Raw genomic sequence first — 20,553 nt, forward strand, 5'->3', positions numbered from 1 at the left:
AAAGAAAAAACACTATCAGTGAGTTGGACTTAAATGTCTCTGGACTTCACCATTTTGCTTTAAGCTAGAAATGTGAAAGACTTGCTAGTATCTTGCTTATTATATCCGAATCCATTTGGCTTTTCGACTTTTATGTTAATTCTTTACTTGTACATAAATGCACGGAACCAAGATAAACAGACTTAGCTTCCCAGAAAGAGCTGTAAGAAAATGGATATTTGATTTAATTTTCATCACAGTGTCTCTGGGAAGATTGAAATGCTAAACTAAATTGCTGGATTGAGTCATGATCCTGTAGTTCTTAGTTGTGAGTAGAGAAGAAGTTGCTGCTTTTGGGGAAGGATTGATTCATTGTCTCATGTCTCTAGCCATAATTTCAGGTCTAAATGTTAGAATACACTACAAACTGTCTAAAATCTATGAAATGCTTTCCGTGTGACACCTTGAAATGCAAGATGGGCAAGTTATTACAGCACAGCAGAATGGTTTTTATATGCTGAGCACTGCAACTTCAAGTAGGAAAGAATTGTTCTGTAAAATGCATAAATTTCAGCATGCCATGACAGAGAGTCAAAAGTACATAAGAACATTTACTTACTAATCATTGGTGATTCTGGGTCACTGTTTCAATAATTTCATGTGTTCAGAGTTAAGAAGTAGGCAATGCTTTATGAGAGAGAAACTTAAAGCTAAACTATTTGTGTTGTGTAAAACAACAGAAACTGATTCTCAATAGTTTGTGAGAAAAAATGTGGATTTGCAACATTAAACCATAAGCAAATTCATTGGGGCTGCCTTCTGTCCTCTACTGAAAATTAAAGCTAAAAAGAATGACTCTGAGTTATTTTAATGACAAGATACTCTTGCTAGTAGAAAGCTATATTTTGTGTGTTCTTTATTTCTCTCATTTATTTTCCACGTATCTTACTTCCAGTTTGCTAGGATTATTTTTGTTTGTTTATTAATGTGAGAAATGGAATGGAAACAGGAGCACCACAAGTGTTTTAAAATATCTTAAGAGCAGAGATATTAAAAGCATCCTTAGAGTTGTGCTGTCTACAATATTATTGCTATTTTTTTCTGTTGGCCAGAGGTTTTCTGTGAACAGTTTTAAATTCATTAATGAATTTATCTCATATAGGATAGACGAAATATGTGGTCCGCAGAACACAATTACCAAAACAGATTGTAATTCCTAAATAGATTACTAAAATAGATAACAATTCCTAAAACAGATTGTGTGCATTGTGTCTGTCACATTTTATATTCTTTAAGCTGGTGATAGTCCTGCCCAAGAAATTCAATAAAAATAATAAAGTGTGTTTAATAGATAATGCTATGTATTGACACCTATTTTTTAAGCAGTTTCTGATATCAGTGCATAGTTGTATGTCTACTTTGTAGTTAAGTGAAAGAGAATATATTTTCATTGAAAATAAATTACCAGCTGTAACTCTTGTGTATGGCAGAATACATACATAACTGCCAGGTTGACTTCAGTAGCTTTAAACTGCTCTGTAAGAAAATTGGAAGCTTCTGGACAAGACTTATTTAAACTTAGACTTCTGATATTATCAGGGCATTTATATCATTGTCTGCTTAAGAAAAACACAGAAATACTGATAACACATTCATATTGTGTTAACTGTAAATTCCAAATTTAGCAAAGGATCCTGTGCTCTAAATTTCTTTGGAAACACATAAAACTTTCTATTTTCCATTAACGGGAAATAATGTTTTATTTTCCAGTTCCTCCTGCAATTACTGTGCTACAGAAATCCTTTAATGCCACTGCAGATCGAGGAGAAGCCGTAACTTTGTTCTGCAGAGCCACTGGATCGCCTCCACCAGAAATAAGTTGGTTTAGGTAAGTTGAGTTGAGATCTGCATGACATAGCACACTGTTGTTTTGTTTTTTTTCTGTCAGAATGTTACACTCCACAAAGTTATTTGTGCAATCTTAATTAGTTCACTGAATTTTAAAACCATTTGCTGTTTAGTTATCCTCTTAAATTCCAAAACTAGATTCAGCATTAATAAGTAAATTACTAGGATAATATATATAAAATATATAAATCATCATAGTAAGTGAAAATGCACAGAAATGCAACTGTACTCTGGTTACTATGAAAATGAGATAAATGAAAAACGTAAAATACCATATTCATTTCATTTCTTCATATTTGAGCAAAATCCAAGTTGATGCAATTAGTCCATTTCTCCAAGAAAATACAGACAAAAATCTTACAAATTTTGCACAGGAGTGCTTCAGGTAAAAAACATATACAGTTATGCATTAAATAAATAACCAATACAGATCAGCAGTTCTAATAACAAAAATAGTACTTTATCTTTCTGTAAAAATAGCACATTTTGAAACTCAATTTAAATCCTAATTCTGCATTTCAATTAAATTTTTATTCAGAAGGAGATTTGAAGGCTTCAAAGAGCCCTACTCTATGCAAATGATTCATTGAATAAGTTCGAAGTGTTGTTTATATTTTTTTAAACATGTAATGTATATTGTAATATGGAACTGCTTTTTAAGTTCATGTGCATTTTTTGATGATGTCATAGGAATGAACACCAGTTATTAATCTCCTATGGAGTCTTTGAATAATGTTATTGATTTTTAAGTGTTAGCTTCTTTTGACTAACACTTTTATCATTACATGTCATAAGGCAAACATGGAGTTAAATTTTTCTCTTAATGTGGCCTTTCTACTATAAAAAACAGTACTGATGTTTTATATTGTTATGAAAGAAACTTTCCGTTGCAGATGTGCTTATTCAATGCTTTATGAGTATTACAGTATGTGTACAGGCTAAGTGTCTTGGAAAGACACTTGTCTGTGCTGATCAGAGACTACCTTTTGAATTTTCCTTTAGTTTGCCTGTCACTGGGACAGCCAACTCTTTTACACCATTCGTTATTTTTCATGCAGATTTTACAAAAGCTTTTCAGGTTAGTGTACTCTATACTGGATTTTGAATGAAAACATTTAAATATACGTTTTTCAGAAACCAAGTGAGCAGTATTGACTTGTGTTCCCCTTCCCGTTATTTTTGTTTGACTTTTTTTTTTTTTTTTTTTTTTTTTTTTTTGTCTTACTAGGCTATATATTCTGTGTGGGTAGAAAACATTATTTGTTTTGTTTTATTTTGTTTTCTGCTTGTGGTGAGAGGTTGTAAATTGATAACTAGAAAAGGTCCCTGAAGTCTGTGATATGAAATGTGATGGGTATGGAAAAAAAGGAAGGAGCTCAGTGATTATGTTCTGGAGGGAACAAACTTGTTCCAGTATTTCATAGAATCGTAGAATGATTTGATTTGGAAGGGACCTTAGAGACCATCTAGTTCCAATCCCTGATATAGGCAGGGACAACTTCCACTAGATCAGGTTGCTCAAAGCTCCATTCAGCCTGGCCTTGAATGCTTTCATGGAGGAAGCATTCACAGCCACACTGGACAACGTGTTCCAGTTTCTCATCACTCTCACAGTAGCAAATTTCTTCCTAATATCTAGTCTAAATCTACCCTCTTCCAGTTTAAAACCATTTCCCCTTTTCTTGTCACTACCTGCCCTTATGAAAAGTCCCTTCCCAGCTTTTCTGTAGGCCCCCTTCGTGTGGAAGTCCACTGCCAGAACCTTTTCTTCTCTAGGATGAACAGTCCCAGCTCTTTCTGCCTGTCCTATTAGGGGAGATTTAATTCTATTTGGGTCTTTCACTTTCCTAACCTGATCCCTGACTGCCCTGATGCTCAGAAATCAAACTCTATAACCACAAAGTATTTATAAAGCAGGTAATCAGTGATGTGCATGCACCCTGGTGCAATGGGGATAGCTCCACCTAATTTGCACACTGTTAGGAGAAAGCATGCTATAGATATAGGCTGAACTAATACATAATCAGTAGTTTGCAGGAATTCAGATACATATTCATTATATTCTCGGGACACCAATAGCATGCAGTCCCTCCCCCTTTGCATGTGCATAGTGAGTCAGGGGGTGGTCCCATGGATGATGAATGGGAGCATCTGAGCTGTTGTGTCAACATTACTCAAAAATGCCATAGATAATTTGCTAGTGAGTCAGTCTGAGACACCTAACAGAGAAGAAAGGTTGTCAACATTTAGTTTTAGTTCACTGTATTTACTATGCAAATGTACTTTGTTAATATTGCATGGACTAAGAGAATGTAATTCTTTCACCACTTAACTGATATTATATTACAGCATGGCCTTCAGAGAAACAATACATTAATAGAAATAAATTAACAAGGGCTGAAATATAATTCAAACATACGAGTCCTGAACTGCTAATGTTTACTCATGAGAACAGTCCTACGGAAAACACGGCTTTTGTTTACATTTGTGGAGATAATTTACAGTAATAAAGTTTAGTGGGATCTGTTCCCTGCATCTTTACTGACAAGGCATAGAACTATCTAACAAAAGAAACTGTAGAAGAAACAGTCTTCTTTTAACGTGTTGTGTTTTCTTGTTCACCTGTATCAATGTTAATCTGATCCTTTCCTTTTCCCTGGAAGGTCCGTGGTAATCTTCATGATCTAATTTCTTTTCGTCTGTGGTCATAGTTGTGTCCCCGGTGGCGCAGTGGTATAAAGTGCTGCTTGCGGCACCGAAGGGTCCGGGTTCGAATCCCCCCTGTGGTGCAGGGGGTAGAAGTGCCGCTTCGCTACACAGAGGGCTCGAAACCTGGGAGTTGGACTCGATGATCTCTAAGGTCCCTTCCAACTCGCACGATACTATGATACTATGATACTATGATATGATAGGCATAGATAGTGAATGAGATGAAGGACACTTGGAAACTACTTTTGACTTTGAGTATGTCTCTCGTCTCCTACAGAAATCATTGTAATCTTTATGAAAACAGTTAGGTGGAAAAATAACAAAAATGTTAGTGAAATGCAAGATAAACAGATACCAGGATACACCATTAATATTCCCAAGGAAGGGAAAAATCAAACAATAAATGGTGTTTTCACTTTTAGGGAAAGTATTATTTTATAAAATATGAAATATTGCTAGCTATCAGCATTCTGTGAGCAGGAAGAATGTGAACATGGATTCTGCTCAAATCTTGAAATAAAACAATTATGAAACTAGGTATACACATTGGTTTCCTTTCATAGTTTGTTTTCAAGAGCTTGGCATTGCCATTGAGTTTTTTAATGCTTAGGAAAATCAGGCAATCTTCATGTAGGTTCGTATGAGAACAGGCTGTTGTTTCAACAGAAGTAAGGACAAAATAATCCTATATCAAACAAGTCAGAATGAGGAAAAATAAAAATTAAGTAAGAATTGCTTCCTTTTAGGAGAAACCATTACAATGACTATCATTATGCCAGGGTACTCAGATGGAGTGGTCAAGCCTTGATCAGCCCTCAGAATTGTTCACAGACTTTATTATTTCTATACCATCTGGTCAGAGCTAATTATAATGTCTGGAGGTATGTCTGCTTACTAAATTGTGGCTAGCTAACAACATCTGAGAAGAAATAACTGAGAAGAGCTCTTTATGGGCCAGGAAGGTCTATGTGTAAGAAATATAAAATTATTTTTACAAATTGATACCTTATTTCTAATTTGAACTGCAGTGGTAAGCTTTAAAATGTGCTTTTGAATGCTTCTTTTATATAACTATGTATTTGTCTGATTCCTTGAGTGCAAGTCATGTATTAGAGTTCTATTCACAAGCATTTTTTCTACCATTAAGTCAAGAAAATTTAAGAATAAAATTACTATAGTATTTTTAATACGTGTATTTTGGAACCTGTCAATAAAATTGTGAACCTGGGGTCTTGAACATCAAAATGGAGTCCAGAATGCATTGCTTATGTCTAGAATGTGTGCATTCTTATGGGAAAAAAAACAACCACAAAACCAACAACGCTAATCCAGCAGAATAGTTGTCATCATGCTCAAATTAACTCCCTTCTGCACCTACTGCTGGTTTATGTCACGTGAGTGAATGCATTTTTGTTAACAGCATAATTGCACTTTCTTAGAAGATTATTTAAAATTGATTGATGCTTTCTTAGTGTATTATTTCAGACTTTGGAACCTGCTGATTACTTTTTTTTGTTTTTTTAAAGGAATGGTAAACTTATTGAAGAAAATGAAAAATACGTATTGAGAGGGAGCAATGCAGAGTTAACAATAAGAGATATAAAAAATATTGATGCGGGTCCTTATATCTGCAGTGCTAAAAACAAAGCAGGAAATGATAAGAGACAGACCTTCCTTCAAGTTTTTGGTAAGTACTGTATATAATGTACCATCCTTCCTTTCACAAGAGGGAATTGAAGTTAAAATTCCCAGTTTTCAATGGAGGAGTATTCCTGCAATGTGTCTACTGATGCATGAAACCACTCTATAGTTTTATAACTTTTTCCTTGCTATTGACCACTCTAAACTTTAATCTTGAATCCAGTTTTGAAAAGGCTATCTTTACTATTGTACTATTCAGATACAATACAGTGGAGTGTTAAATTGTTAATTTAGTCTGGTTTAGAAGTTGGCTGCTTGCAAGAAAACCAAGGGGAGAATCAGAGAAAACTATTGAAAGGGGGTAAAATTGGTATTTGTCATTTCAATCGATTTTTCTTGTTTTTTAAGAATACCATGCAGAGGTGTTGCTAATTTTCTATCTGTTTTTGTTCTTTTAGTTTTGTCTTTTTTTTTTTTTTTTAAATTAAGGGTATGATTGCATAGTCGCTAAAAATTATCTGATATTAAGAAACAAGAATTTCGAAAGCAAAAAGTAATAAAAACATGAAAACTTACCTCTCTTTCTATGCCCCGCTGCCCAATCTGTTTTCGTGGTTGTATCCTTTATACAGGACACTTCACTGTTTGAACATTTGTGTAGCTTTGACCTCATAAGAGTAGATGTTTGTAAGAACATAGATCTCCCACAAAATGCAGGATCAGGGCCATAGCTTATTTATGAAAAGCCTGCAAATTAAGCAATATGATTTATTTTTTCTTATGTATAGTATCACGGTATTGTTAGTGTCCCTCTACACTATATAAATAATTAAGTATAGCTTTTAGTTGAGAGGAAGATCACTTGTATTGGAGCATGTAAAGCATGTACTAAAGACAACAGGAAATGTAATTTTACATCTCTACTAAAACGAGTAGTTATCTATACAAAGCAAAACAGTTCCAACAGAAGAGGCTAATCTGATGTCTTTCACTAGAAGCTGAAGGATGGGTTGATACTATTTTCTGAATTTGAAGCTTGAGGTTGAAGCAATATGTAAACTTAATAAGATTAACTGCGTCTGCGTGCCCTCCCCTGTTTTTCCTTGGCAAGCCCCTTATTGTTCCAGACTGTGCTGTTTCCAGTCCTCTATACACATATACATACATAGATGTATTGCCTAAACATTGGGGTACTTATTGTTCTGTGATGATTAAGTGTTCTTCTAAATTACTTTTCAAAGAAGCAAAAATTGAATGCAGGGAAATTATTAATTAAATTGTATTTTCAAAATTGAAAAAATATTGAAGGAAAAGAAGTGATAGTTTCAGTAAGAGTTTTGATTGAGATTTTCTAGTTGCAGTAAGAGTTTGGGGACATTTGCAACAGGAATAATTTTGCATGCAATTTTAAGTATGGCTGGAATTTACTTCGTTTTGCTTATGGCAAGGCAATTTATTAATGCAGGACCAATGAAAGGGAAGAACAGTGGACTAAGTGAATATTTCCTATGTACAATATATAGAAAATATACATTATTACATACATTATGTAGGAAATATATTCCTTTCAGCTGCCACTGGTAGGGAAAATCCCTGGAAAAATAAATTCAGATGATTAAATAGATATCAGGAGTTTGTTCTGTCCTTTTGAATCTGTATTTCCTTTTTGCTTCCACAATATCCTACACTCCTAAAATCCTCAGGTAATTTCTTTCTTGCATGAAAAATGTGTTTCTTATGCTTAATCTGGAGCCTGTTCATTTCTTTGGCTCATTTTAATTTAAAAAAAAAGAAAGGAGTATAATTCTGCAAGTTCTTTACATGCAGTTTCATGTCACTAGTTAATTTCTTTAATAAGAGGAAAAATTCAAGTTTAGAAATTTCTCTTACTATGGAAACCATGACAAATCTGTGATCTATGTATTTCTATACCTGTCTAGTCATAATCCATTGTTTATGGAATGGCAAGACAAGAATAGCGAGCAGAAGTCATGTGTGGGGAAATCAGTCTGCTTAGCTCCACAGAAGCGTTTCTGTTTGAATCTCCATGCCTGCTCTTGCATTCTCTTTACCTTCTGGCTTCCTAAGTTTTGAACTGTTGTTTCCGAAGAACTGTCAGACTTTTCTCCCAAGTCTCTTTCCTGAGTGGTGATAGCTAATTTAGAGTACATCATTGAGTATGTATATTTAGAGCTACTTTTTCTATGTGCTCTTCTATTGGATATATTTCAATTAGGTAGGAATAATCTGTGTAGTCAGTTTGACTTGGCTTTGTATCAGAAAATAAGCTTCTTAACTCATTTGCAGTCTTTAAAGCTCACTGGGATTTTAGTTTAATATTTCCTTTACAAACATCGCCTCTCACTCTGAAGATATGGAGCAGAGTTGCTGTATTTTCTCCTACAAATAACTTTCCTTCTTTATCTCTTTCACCCAGATTAAATTTGCAGCCTTGTACAACCAACCATTATTATACTTTTCTTCCCCTTAAGTGCATTCAAAAAACTGCAGACTGAAAATGGCAAGGCAGATGGCTAATTATTGTAGCTCAGTAACTCACAAACAGTTATAACCTATTAAATTACATGTATTTTTTCCACCGTATTAGCTTGCTTATCTCACCTACCTGTTATCTCTAATCTTAATTTACAATTCAAGCTTCTTGTGACTGTTGTCTTTGTGACTGCATCAAGGCTCTGGATGGATTATGTAACCATAAAGCAGTAATAATAACAGTAATGTTTTGGAATTCACCATTTTAAATCTGTTGTGCTCTGCACTTTTGGAATGGGTGTGGCCAACATAATGCCATCTAATATCTGCAGATGCTTATTTTCCATATGTGTCTTTGTTTTTATTCATTTTTTTATTTTTTTTCTTTTTTATTTATTTATTTTTTTAATTGCCTCCAGTGTCAGTGTTTTAAAATCTATTTTGTCTTCACATCAAATTCTTTTCCAGCCTTCTTCTGGAACCATTACACACATATGAAGTCCAATATACACCTACCTTGCTCTCCCCAGTTTTTAACCTTAGTCACTGCATTTTATTTGTTCTACATAATAAATCTTAGAGGAGAAAGGATCTTAGAGGAGAGAACAAGAGAGGTCACTGAGGATTTTTTTAATGATCATGATTATAACTATAGTATAGTCTGACCACATACTATTTCTATTTTCTAGATGTTTTCTTAAGTATAATCTGAAGCTCATATTGCAGGAAGATTTATGCGGCTGTGTGCAATGTAAATTTAATTGATTATTGAGGAAAATATATACTAGAATTCCAGTATGATTTGTCATCAGGCAGATGAGGAGATGGAAAATGACCTCTTCTGTCTTATCCATCCTATACTTACTCCAAATGATTAAATATTTTGCTTTCTTATGCTCTCAAAAGCCCCAAACATGCCAGAATCTATAATGAAAATGTGTTAAGGTTGCCTACGCTTTTCATTTTAGTTTTACAATGTCTTGATCACACTTGGTTATTTTTCTTTCGAGCACATAAATGTATGTTTTGTTTTGTTTTTCTGGTAGCATTCAGTACATATGTAGGTGAATTTTGTTTAAATCTACTGATATATCTACACAGGGAACGTGATGTACTTGTGTAAAAAAAATCCCCATGCCACCTGCAGTTTCAGGAAGTGCAAGTTATCAATTAAAGATACATTGTTAAACATTCGTACACTTTCTATATTCCTTCTTCCCTCCCTCTTACCTTCTTACCTGTGTGGAACACCTCTAATTCTTAAAATAAAAATGATGCTGTCTATAAAAGCGATGATGCCATATCTGTCAGAAGACAAGACTTAAAGTAGAAAGTAGTAGTACACAACAGTTCATTTATCATGCACTAAATCAAGCCCTAATGTATGAGCAAGGCTTCTTTGTTTAAAAGAAGCAAGGCTTCTTTGTCTTTGTTTCCATGTCAATTCTTTACATATTTCCTTGTTGAGCTCTAGCTTGTGTTCAAACTTCAAACTGTACCAGCAATTTTCAGTAGGACAGAGTTGTAATTTTGCTTCCTGATTGAGATGTAGATGTGCAGGAAAACAGTGTATCAGGCATTGATTTCAACGTGCAATAAGACTGTGGATAATAAATCCATGTTTGTACCAATAGCATTTATTTTCAAGAGATACAATTAGGATAGTCTCAAGCTTTCTATTTGTTCTGCTTCTCAAGTCTGATGAATCTCTTGTCAATGTTATGGCTAGAACTCTATGAATTCATTAAAATGGATATGTTTTTAAGAAATAAGTTCTAAGCAGCAAATAACAAATCTAGATTCTAAGATTGCTATCCATGTTCTTAAGCTTTGTAGGGGAGGCTGTAAAGTACGCAGCAATGAGCATAAATGGTCGGTCTATTATGTATTCTCCCCTTGTTTGAAATCAATTCAGAAGAGATCAAGAAGGAAATCTTAAACTCACTTACTGAGAAAGTGGTAAATATCTGAAGACCAGACTTTTCTGCTCAGAGAACAAACTTTCCAACCAGCAAATGTTATTTCTTTATCTGTCAGCATCACTCTTGCTAATATTTCAAAAGTAACATCTGTAGTGATGAGCACAGAATCATAGAATGGCTGAGGTTGGAGGAGATCTCTAGAGGTCATCTGGTTTAAGTCCACAGCTCCACACAGAGGCATCTAGAGCAAATTGCCCAGGACCATGTCCAAAGGCAGTACTGCTGCTTTCCAAGTAAAATCATTTTAATGAAGCTCAAGCATACTGCTGTTCTCAATGATAACTCCTTTCTGAAGTGTTCATACCTACTTTCATTTCAGTCAGATCATTCAGTTAAGAATTTTTTAAGTACATTATTATCTGATTGGATAATAGGAAAAGATAGGTGGTTGGGTACTGGGAGAAGCTCATCATAGCAGTGCTGTCATCACCAAGCCTGTCAGAGTTCAAGGAACATTTGGACAGTGCTCTCAGAGGTACAGTTCAATTTATAGGTAGTACTGAGTATACCCAGGAGTTCGACTTGATTGTTCTTGTGTATCCCTTCCAACTCAGCATATGTTGCATATGTTCTGGGATTCTAATGCAAATGCTTCAATATCTTTTAGTGCATAAACTAGCAGAGACCTGGAGGCCTTCTGGGCTGACATTCTAAGACCCTTTATTTTCATTTGTTTCATATTTGCTAGAATACTTTTTCCCTTTTCCTTTTGGGATAGTGGCCCTGCAGGCCGTCTGTTTCCCCTGTCATGGGTGCAGGTAGATTTTAGGTTAACCCATGACAAATACTGAAAGTAAATACCAATTCAGTTTGAAAACAATTAAGTCAGTTTAGAAAGAAGTTTTAAGAACTGAAAAAAATAAATCCATTTCAGTATTTCTGTAAGTTCTAGCCTTTGCTTTCTTGAATAAATGTTCTTTATTTTAATGCAAAAGTATTTTAATATTTTCTAATGCCCAAAATGTAATTTAAAAGCAGTCAAACAGTATAAAACTATTAGTCAATAGCTTGTGACCTATTAAAATTAAGCAATTAAATAATATTCTTTACCATTTTCAGCTCTCTTCCTAGTAATAGCTGTCAGCTAGACACACTTGATGATTAATCAGTTCTTGTTCCTTTAAATGTCAGCCTTCATGTCTGAAATGTCAAATTAAAAGTTTGCCTTGTAATAATCCATTTGAAGAAAACTTTAAAGATATTTAGAATATAAATCAGATGGATAAAAAGGTAAATACTTTAAATAATATACTTCAGAAGAAGATGCATCATCTTGAGAAAATCAAATTGTTTGTCACCTACATATGTGAAAATAAGCATGTTCTGATGAAGATAATGCCAAATTTTGCAAATTTCTTACATAAAATACTATGTATGATGCTTTCATTTGAGTGATGTATCTGCCATACATCTTTCCTTGTTTACAGGACTGATAATATATCAAAAGAAAGAGACCTGTTTATACTGTAGCCAGGAGTCGTGGCTAAAGAAATAGAGTATCTGAGCTTAGAATATTTCATTGACATTTGAATGATCCTAGAAGTGAGAGTTAAAACTATAATTATTTTGAAGTTATCTATTATCTCAAATTCATTTTTATTTATTTCTCCAAAGTAGCATCCTTAGTTATACCACTGAGAACAGTTAAGCTTTTCTCAACTAAATTGCTATCTTACTACAGTGCTTTGCTTACCACCTTGTAACATAGCAAATAAAGCTGGATCCAACTGATACTTATAGAAACCCTGAACTCCCACTCTTCTTGTGCAGTGTCACTCACCTCAGATTATATCTTAATGAAGAAGGATATTAGAGCACTGCTTTGCTAGGGAAAACATTACTTGTTTTTCGTCTCTATACAGTTAACATAAAGTAGATTTTTTTGTAATAGCCAAGGATAAACAGACTGTATACAAGCAACTGAAGGTCTATGGAGATAAGGAGTGAGAAGTGAGACCAAGAATGATACGGTAGGAATGGAGATTGTTTATCTGGATATAGGAAATTTGAACCTGGCTTTATTTACTTATTTATTTATTTTTGGTGATACTAAATGCAGTTTCTGTGAGCTACCGGTAATCAATTAAATGGTGGTAAAAAAAAAATAAATTAAAAAGATACCAGATATAAGGAAAAGAAAATCTACACCATGAGGGCAATCAGGAACTGCAGCAGGCTGGTGAGAAAGGTTGTGCAGTTTGTTCTTGGAATTTTTTAAAGTTAATCCTCAACAAATCCATGATCAATCTGATCTGAGCAGGGTTTGCTGACTCAGTTTTGAGCAAGCAGAGTTGGACAAGATGACATCCTAGAGTCCCTCCTATCTGGAACAATTCTCTTTCTCCTGGTTGATGAATGTAACCTGATTGATTACTCTTCTGCGTGGTATATACTTCTACAAATCCATTAGAAGATACATTACCTCACTGTTTATTTTGTGTTTCACGTAGACTATAATCTAGCAGTGTTTCATCAGAAACAGAAGTCAAAATAACTGCATAGAAAATATACTATTAAATTTACTCATACAAACCTAGCTCACTGCTTTTGGATGTAAACATATTGAATCATATTCCTATTACAGGGTTACATACTAGGTTTTCCAATGAGGTGCGTGTCTCATTCAATCTGCAAAAGATTTGGAGAAGCTTATTAATGGTTAAATATGAATGAATATGTAGTGCCAACACATTTTTTTATGAAGGTATTTGACTTCAATAGAAGAGAATAACATTCTATGCATAGTTTTACTGCAGAGTTCTTTTATGATATTGTTCAGACAAGTCCTCTAAGTAAGTGTTCCCATTTAACTAAAAATGGCATTGCAATGTAAATAACCTGTCAAGACACAATATAGCTTGAGAGCTGTACTTGCTCTGCACAAGTATCTGTAAACTGGAATGATCTGAAGAATGTGAACATTATTTTTTCACCAATATAAGTGAATATGAATATTGTGTCAGAGGATTTTTCAATTCTTAATAGTGTTAATAGTAGTACAGTGAGTTTGTTATTGAGAGATTTTATTAAACTCAGTTTGTTTAAGGCAGTTTAAATATTTTATTTAAATATTGGACGACCAATATGGCCAAGCATGCGCGGTCCAGACAATTCTTGCAGTGTATTGAAGATAACTTTCTAATGCAGATGGTCGAGGTACCGACGCGGGGCGGGGTGCTGCTGGACCTTATTCTCACCAACAAGGAAGGACTCGTTAAGGAAGTAAAAGTCGGGGGTAACTTGGGTTGTAGCGACCATGAGATGGTGGAGTTCGAGATCCTGAGCGGAGGAAGCAAAACAAAAAGTAGGATTGCTACCCTGGACTTCAGGAGAGCCAACTTTGATCTCCTCCGGGACTTACTTGGGGCCATCCCGTGGGCCAGGGTGCTAGAAGGCAAGGGGGCCTGTGAGAGCTGGCTAGCATTCAAACGGCTCCTCTTCCAGGCTCAGGATCGGTGCGTCCCTGTAACTAAGAAGTCAGGAAAAGGTGCCAGGAGACCTGCGTGGATGAGTAAGGAACTCATGTGCAAGCTCCGCAGAAAGAAGAAAGTACACGATATGTGGAAAAAGGGTCTGGCCACTTGGGAACAATATAAGAATATAGTCAGGGACTGCCAAGATGCGACCAGGAAGGCTAAAGCCCACCTGGAGCTGAATCTAGCTAAGGAGATAAAGGATAATAAAAAAGGGTTTTTTAAGTACATTAACAGCAAAAGGAAGGCTAGGGAGAATGTGGGCCCCATACTAAGTGAGGGGGGTGTTCTGGTAACGGGGGATGCTGAGAAGGCGGAAATACTGAACGCCTTCTTTGCCTCTGTCTTTAGTGAAAGGGCTCTCCCCCAGGAATCCCAGCCCCCGGTGGTTGATGAGAGAATCTGGGGAACGGGAGATTTCCCTTTAGTCAGGGAAGAGGTGGTCCGTGAGTGCTTAGGAAACATTAATGTCCATAAATCCATGGGACCTGATGGGGTGCACCCGCGGGTGCTGAGAGAGCTGGCGGAGGTTATTGATAAGCCGCTCTCTGTAATTTTTCAAAGGTCTTGGAGAACTGGGGAGGTGCCTGAAGACTGGAGGATGGCCAATGTCACCCCAGTCTTCAAAAAGGGCAAGAAGGATGACCCGGGTAATTATAGGCCAGTCAGCCTCACCTCTGTCCCAGGGAAGGTGATGGAACAGCTTGTGCTGGATGCCATCTCCAGACAACTGGGAGAAAAGGAGGTTATCAGGAGTACTCAGCATGGGTTCACCAAGGGGAGGTCGTGCTCGACCAACCTGGTGGCCTTTTATGAAGATGTCACTAGCTGGGTGGACGGGGGGAGAGCGGTAGATGTAGTCTACCTTGATTTCAGTAAGGCTTTTGATACGGTCCCCCATGACATCCTTATAACAAAGCTGAGGAAGTATGGGATAGATGAGTGGACGGTGAAGTGGATCGAGAATTGGCTGACTGGCAGAGTGCAGAGGGTTGTCGTTGGCGGTGCGGTGTCTGGCTGGAGGCCTGTGACTAGTGGTGTCCCCCAGGGGTCTGTGCTGGGTCCAGTCTTGTTCAACATCTTCATCAACGACCTTGATGAGGGGATAGTGGCCACCCTCAGCAAGTTTGCTGATGACACGAAGCTGGGAGGATTGACTGACACGCCTGAAGGCTGTGCGGCCATTCAGAGAGACCTGGACAGGCTGGAGAGCTGGGCAGTAAGAAACCGGATGAGGTTTAACATAAGCAAGTGTAGAGTCTTGCATCTCGGTAGAAATAATTGCATACACCAGTACAGGTTGGGGGAAGACCTGCTGGAGAGGAGCTCTGCTGAGAGGGACCTGGGCGTCCTGGTGGACGACAGGTTGGCCATGAGCCAGCAGTGTGCCCTTGTAGCCAAAAAGGCCAATGGCATACTGGGGTGCATTAAAAAGAGCGTAGCCAGCAGGTCAAGGGAGGTGATCCTCCCCCTCTACTCTGCCCTGGTGAGGCCTCATCTGGAATACTGTGTCCAGTTCTGGGCTCCCCAGTACAAAAAAGACAGGGATCTCTTGGAAAGAGTCCAGCGGAGGGCCACAAAGATGGTGAAGGGCCTGGACCATCTCCCCTACGAGGAGAGACTTAGGGAACTGGGTCTGTTTAGCCTTGAGAAAAGAAGGCTGAGAGGGGACTTGATCCAGGTTTATAAATACCTGAGGTGTGGGAGCTATAGTGGCGAGGCTGGTCTCTTTTCAGTAGTGCGTGGGGACAGGACTAGGGGCAATGGGCTGAAACTCCAGCATAGGAAGTTCCGCACGAATGTGCGCAAGAACTTCTTTACGGTGAGGGTGACGGAGCACTGGAACAGGCTGCCCAGGGAGGTGGTGGAGTCTCCTTCTCTGGAGATATTCAAGACCCGCCTGGACGCCTACCTGTGCGACGTGGTGTAGGGAGCCTGCTTTGGCAGGGGGGTTGGACTCGATGATCTCTAGAGGTCCCTTCCAACCCCTATAATTCTGTGATTCTGTGATTCTGTGATTCTGTGATTCTGTGATTCTGAAGACTGAAGGTAAACAATATTGGCTTTATTTCAGCTGGGATAGAGTTAATTTCCTTTACAGAGGCTCATATGTTGCTATATTTTGGATTTGTGATGGAATAGTGTTGATTAATGTACTGATGTTGTAAGTGTTGCTGAGAAGTGCCTAGAAAGATCTGAGTACTGCTCTGTTTCTTACACAGTCCTACCAGCAAGGAGCTGAGGGCACACAAGGACTTAAGAAGGGACACAGTTGACCTAAACTGACCAAAGGGATTTTCCCACATCACATGATGTTGTACTCAGTAGTAAAATTTGGTGAAAGAAAGGGGAAAGATGGAATGTTGAGTTAGGGCATTTGTCTTCTCAAGTAACCATTGCACATGATAGAGCTTTGCTTTCCTGGAAATTTATGAACATCTGCTTGCAAGATGGGAATTGGTGAATGAATTCCTAATTTTGTTTTGCTGTGCACACGACTTTTGCTGATCTAATAAATTGTCTTGTATCTCAATCCACAAGTTTTCCTACCTTTACCTTTCTAATTTTCTACTCCATCCCACTAAGGATGCTCTGCTGCCTACCAGGGCTAACCCATGCCAAATATGAATAATCCTGCATTATCCCAAGTCTTTGAAGACAAACACAGATTATCTTAGAGTCATAGAACAGCTGAATCAGGAAGGCATTTCTGGAGATTATCTAGTGCAACCCCACTGCTTAGAGCAGTGTTATCCAGAGCGGATTGCTTGGAAATGTGTCTGAGTTTTGAATACAGACAAGGATGGAGACTCTACAGCCTCCTGGCCTTGCTTTTGTGTTCAGCCACTCCTCACAGTAAAAAAGGGGTTTTGCTCTTCTTAAATGCTATTTGAATTTGTGCCTACTGTTTCTTGTCCTGTCTTGGCACCACTAAGAAAAGTCTGTATCTTTATTCACCTCTATCAGATATTTACACTTGTGGTTAAGATCCCACTGAGACCTCTTTACTCAGGGGCACCCTGCTGGTTCACAGCCAGCTTCTTGTTTACCAGGACCCTCTAGGCCCACTCTGCAGAGCTGCTTTCCAGCTGATCAGCACCAAACCTGTTCTGTGACATGGAGTTACTTCTGCTCATGTTCAGAATTGCCATGGCGACACTGAGTCTTTGTTTAATTCCTGAAATGTCCTGTTCCCTATGAGACAGGGAGCCAGGAGCAAAGCATGATGACAGGGCCACCAGGACAAGGGCCTTGTTGGTCAGGGCTTATCCCATTGTGCTGAAGCAAGGGATCAGACAGCCATTCTTAGACAAGAGTTCAGGTTGCACAACTACTATTTTTCTATGTTTGACAACTTGTGGTCAGAAAAGTTGATTGATCTTATGGCTGGTAATGTTAAACCTTTAGGTAAACTGAAGTAAACAAATATAAATGCTTTTTTTTTTTTTTTTTAAGGAAAAAAAATTATATGTTTTGATGTTCTTTATGCAAGGTGAATAATGTAATTTGTATTTTAACAGTACAGCCTCAAATAATACAACTTAAAAATGAAACCACATTTGAGAACGGGAAAGCCACCCTCATCTGTGAAGCAGAAGGAGAACCTATCCCAGAGATTACTTGGAAAAGGGCCATTGATGGAGTAACTTTCTCTGAAGGTGACAAGGTAAATCAGCCTTTACAGTACCTAAATAGATATTGTCTTGCTACTCTTTATGAGCAGAAAGTGAACTTAGCGAGATTTAAATTAATTTTGGATGAAACTGGAAGTAACTAATATTCCCTAAGGTAATAAAAAAAGATGCTTAAATTCCAAATTTAAATTATAAAAACATAAAGGCAAAAACAAACAAACAAACAAAACAATAAAATTGCGGAAATGTAATACTTAGCTTTTTTTTACCATGTTTGGATTTGGTCCAATATTTCTCAAACTGCCGAGGAGCTTACAGAAGTCTGAAATAAAAAAAGAATGATAAAAAATTCATTTCCAGGTGCTTTGGTAATCTCTCCTTTCACCTTGGGTTTTGGTTGTTATTTATTTATTTATTTTTACTTTTTTCTTTTCATATATTTTTCCTGCCAAAGAATAAGGTAGTCTTTAACGACAAATTGAGCCCATTTTCCTATTATGATTTTCCATTTTCATGCTTTATTACAAAAGTAAGTTGAGTAGAAAAAGATTGTAATGAAGAAAGCCAGTTGCTGTGGGAACAAATCTGTAAGTAGATGTAATGGTAAGCGAAAGGGAAAGGCATAACATTATTCCTAACAAAGATCTGTTTTGCAAGAGTGTTTTAAAAAATAATTTTCTTTGAATATTTGAATGAAAATTTGCTTCTTAATATTTTTAAATAAAATACAGATTTTGTTTTCATTACTTGTATTGTGAGATAGCATCTGTATGGCTTGCTAATTCTGAATTTAAACAAAATAATTAAACAGATCTTTGTGAATTAGTAGTTGTCACTTAAAAACAAACAAAAAAAACCCAATATGATTAGACTAATCGGGGAATTAGATACACAGCAAGTTGCTGAATTTATAGGGAATTATTGTGCAAGGATTGCTCCAAAAGTAATGCCTCCTGTTTTATTCTGTTGGCCCATTATGTCAGAAGTGAATGTTGGTAGTGTGGCAGTCAAGTTTGAACCTTCCCATCAATATTCCATTATCTTTTAATACTGTATGACAGATGGGTAGGTGAGCAGCAGTCTGACTGTCAAATGGTGTCTGACATGGAAGTGTATATGGAGCAAAGGTATGGAATTGAATTCCTTGAAAACATTGTACTCAACAACATTCAATGATGCGTGCTGAACATTTGTAGAGACCAAACAGTGGATGTGAACACAGTGAGGCAGTGTGTTGTGCAGTTCAGCAGTGGTGACAGCGTTGCGAAAGCCACATTCCAGATGGCCATGCACAACTGTCATGCTGTGAAATGATAAGCATCTTGATCAGCTCACTCACAAATATCAGCAAATTACAACTGGGGAACAATGTATGGAGCTGAATATCAGCTTCAGTGCATTGGAAACAGTGGTGGCAGTGTCAGATTATTGCAAAGTTTGCATAAGGTAGGTCCTGTGAATGCTCGCACAAGAACAGGAGAAAACCAGTATTCAAGTTTGAACCAGTGTGAAGCTGAAGGTGATGGTTTCCTGGATTACATCATTACCAGTGATGAGACATGGTGTCATCACTACGAGCCAGAGTCCAAACAACAGTCAGTGCTGTGAATTCCTCATTGAAGAGAGTGTTCAAGATGTAGCCCTCAGTAGGTAAAGTGATATGCACTGTCTTTCGGGATAGGAATGGGGAGATTATTCTGTATTTCCTTGAATCTAAACAAATGGCCGCCTCTGATTGCTGTGTTGTGACGGCTTGAACTTACATAGTCAGGCCAGAGAAGAATACATACTTTCTCTTCCAACACCGTAATGGCAGGCATGATACCAGTTGGAAGACCATGGAGCACATTATCAGTCTTGGTTGGGTGCACCGTCCTACCATACCCACTGTATAGTGTGGATTTGGCACCATCTAACTTCGGTCTGTTTGGGCTAATGAAAAATAGATTATGTGGGCAACAGCACCATCCTAGCCCCTGTGAAATAGTGGCTAGGATGAAAAACACCTGTACCACTGCAGATTTTTCCAAGCGCTGCATGCAGGTTGTTGTTCACTGCTGGTGAAAATTTATAGCTAGCAGTGGTGACTGCATTGATAGTGTTTTGGGACTGAGAATATGCTCTATCAAACAGTATTAGTGTGCTCTTTGTTGTATTTTCCATATAAATTGATAGGAGGCATCACTTTTAGTGGGACCTACATGTATTAAGGAATTACTTAGATTTATTGTTATGTTGTAATGGGGAATGATTTTTCTGGTCAGTTCTTCTACTCCACCCCTCCTGGCATTGTTGCAGTTCATATGAGGTTGTGTCTACCATTTCCATTTTCCTGTTCTGTGATTTCCATTAAAGAGAAACATCTTTTATTTTTCTTATTATTTTTCCAAGTAGTTTTGCATTAATCAGAACAGATTCTCTTCTTAACTATTTCAAACTAAAGATGGTCTTTCTAATGCATCAAGTCTATGCTTAGTTCAGATATTAAAAATGTGTTTTTTCACTTGTGTTTGGAATTGTCCTAAAATAGTTGTACCTGAAAATGAAAGCAGATTGCAGAAACAAGATAAACATATTGATGCAGTTGAAATTTGCTTTTTGTCCAGTACTCAAATAATAGGGTATTATATTCTTAATTCAGAGTACAGGTGGTTGTACTCTTTAGACGTGTCAATATTATCTGGGTAACAGTTTTTGTGTATAAAAGATAAGAAGAAAATAGTTAGATGGTTT

The 20,553-nt window shown here is 37.1% G+C and overlaps 1 protein-coding gene across 1 annotated transcript in view; it reads left to right on the plus strand.

The window, feature by feature from the left end:
- NCAM2 (neural cell adhesion molecule 2) overlaps positions 1-20,553 on the plus strand; it is a 237,785-nt gene that overhangs the window by 118,800 nt on the left and 98,432 nt on the right. The window contains 3 exon segments of the mRNA XM_072327161.1: positions 1,750-1,867; positions 6,123-6,283; positions 17,707-17,852. Coding sequence (XP_072183262.1) covers positions 1,750-1,867; positions 6,123-6,283; positions 17,707-17,852 — 425 coding nt within the window.

This window comes from Excalfactoria chinensis, chromosome 1 (assembly GCF_039878825.1).
Source record: "Excalfactoria chinensis isolate bCotChi1 chromosome 1, bCotChi1.hap2, whole genome shotgun sequence".
In the NCBI taxonomy this organism is placed as follows: Eukaryota; Metazoa; Chordata; class Aves; order Galliformes; family Phasianidae; genus Excalfactoria; species Excalfactoria chinensis.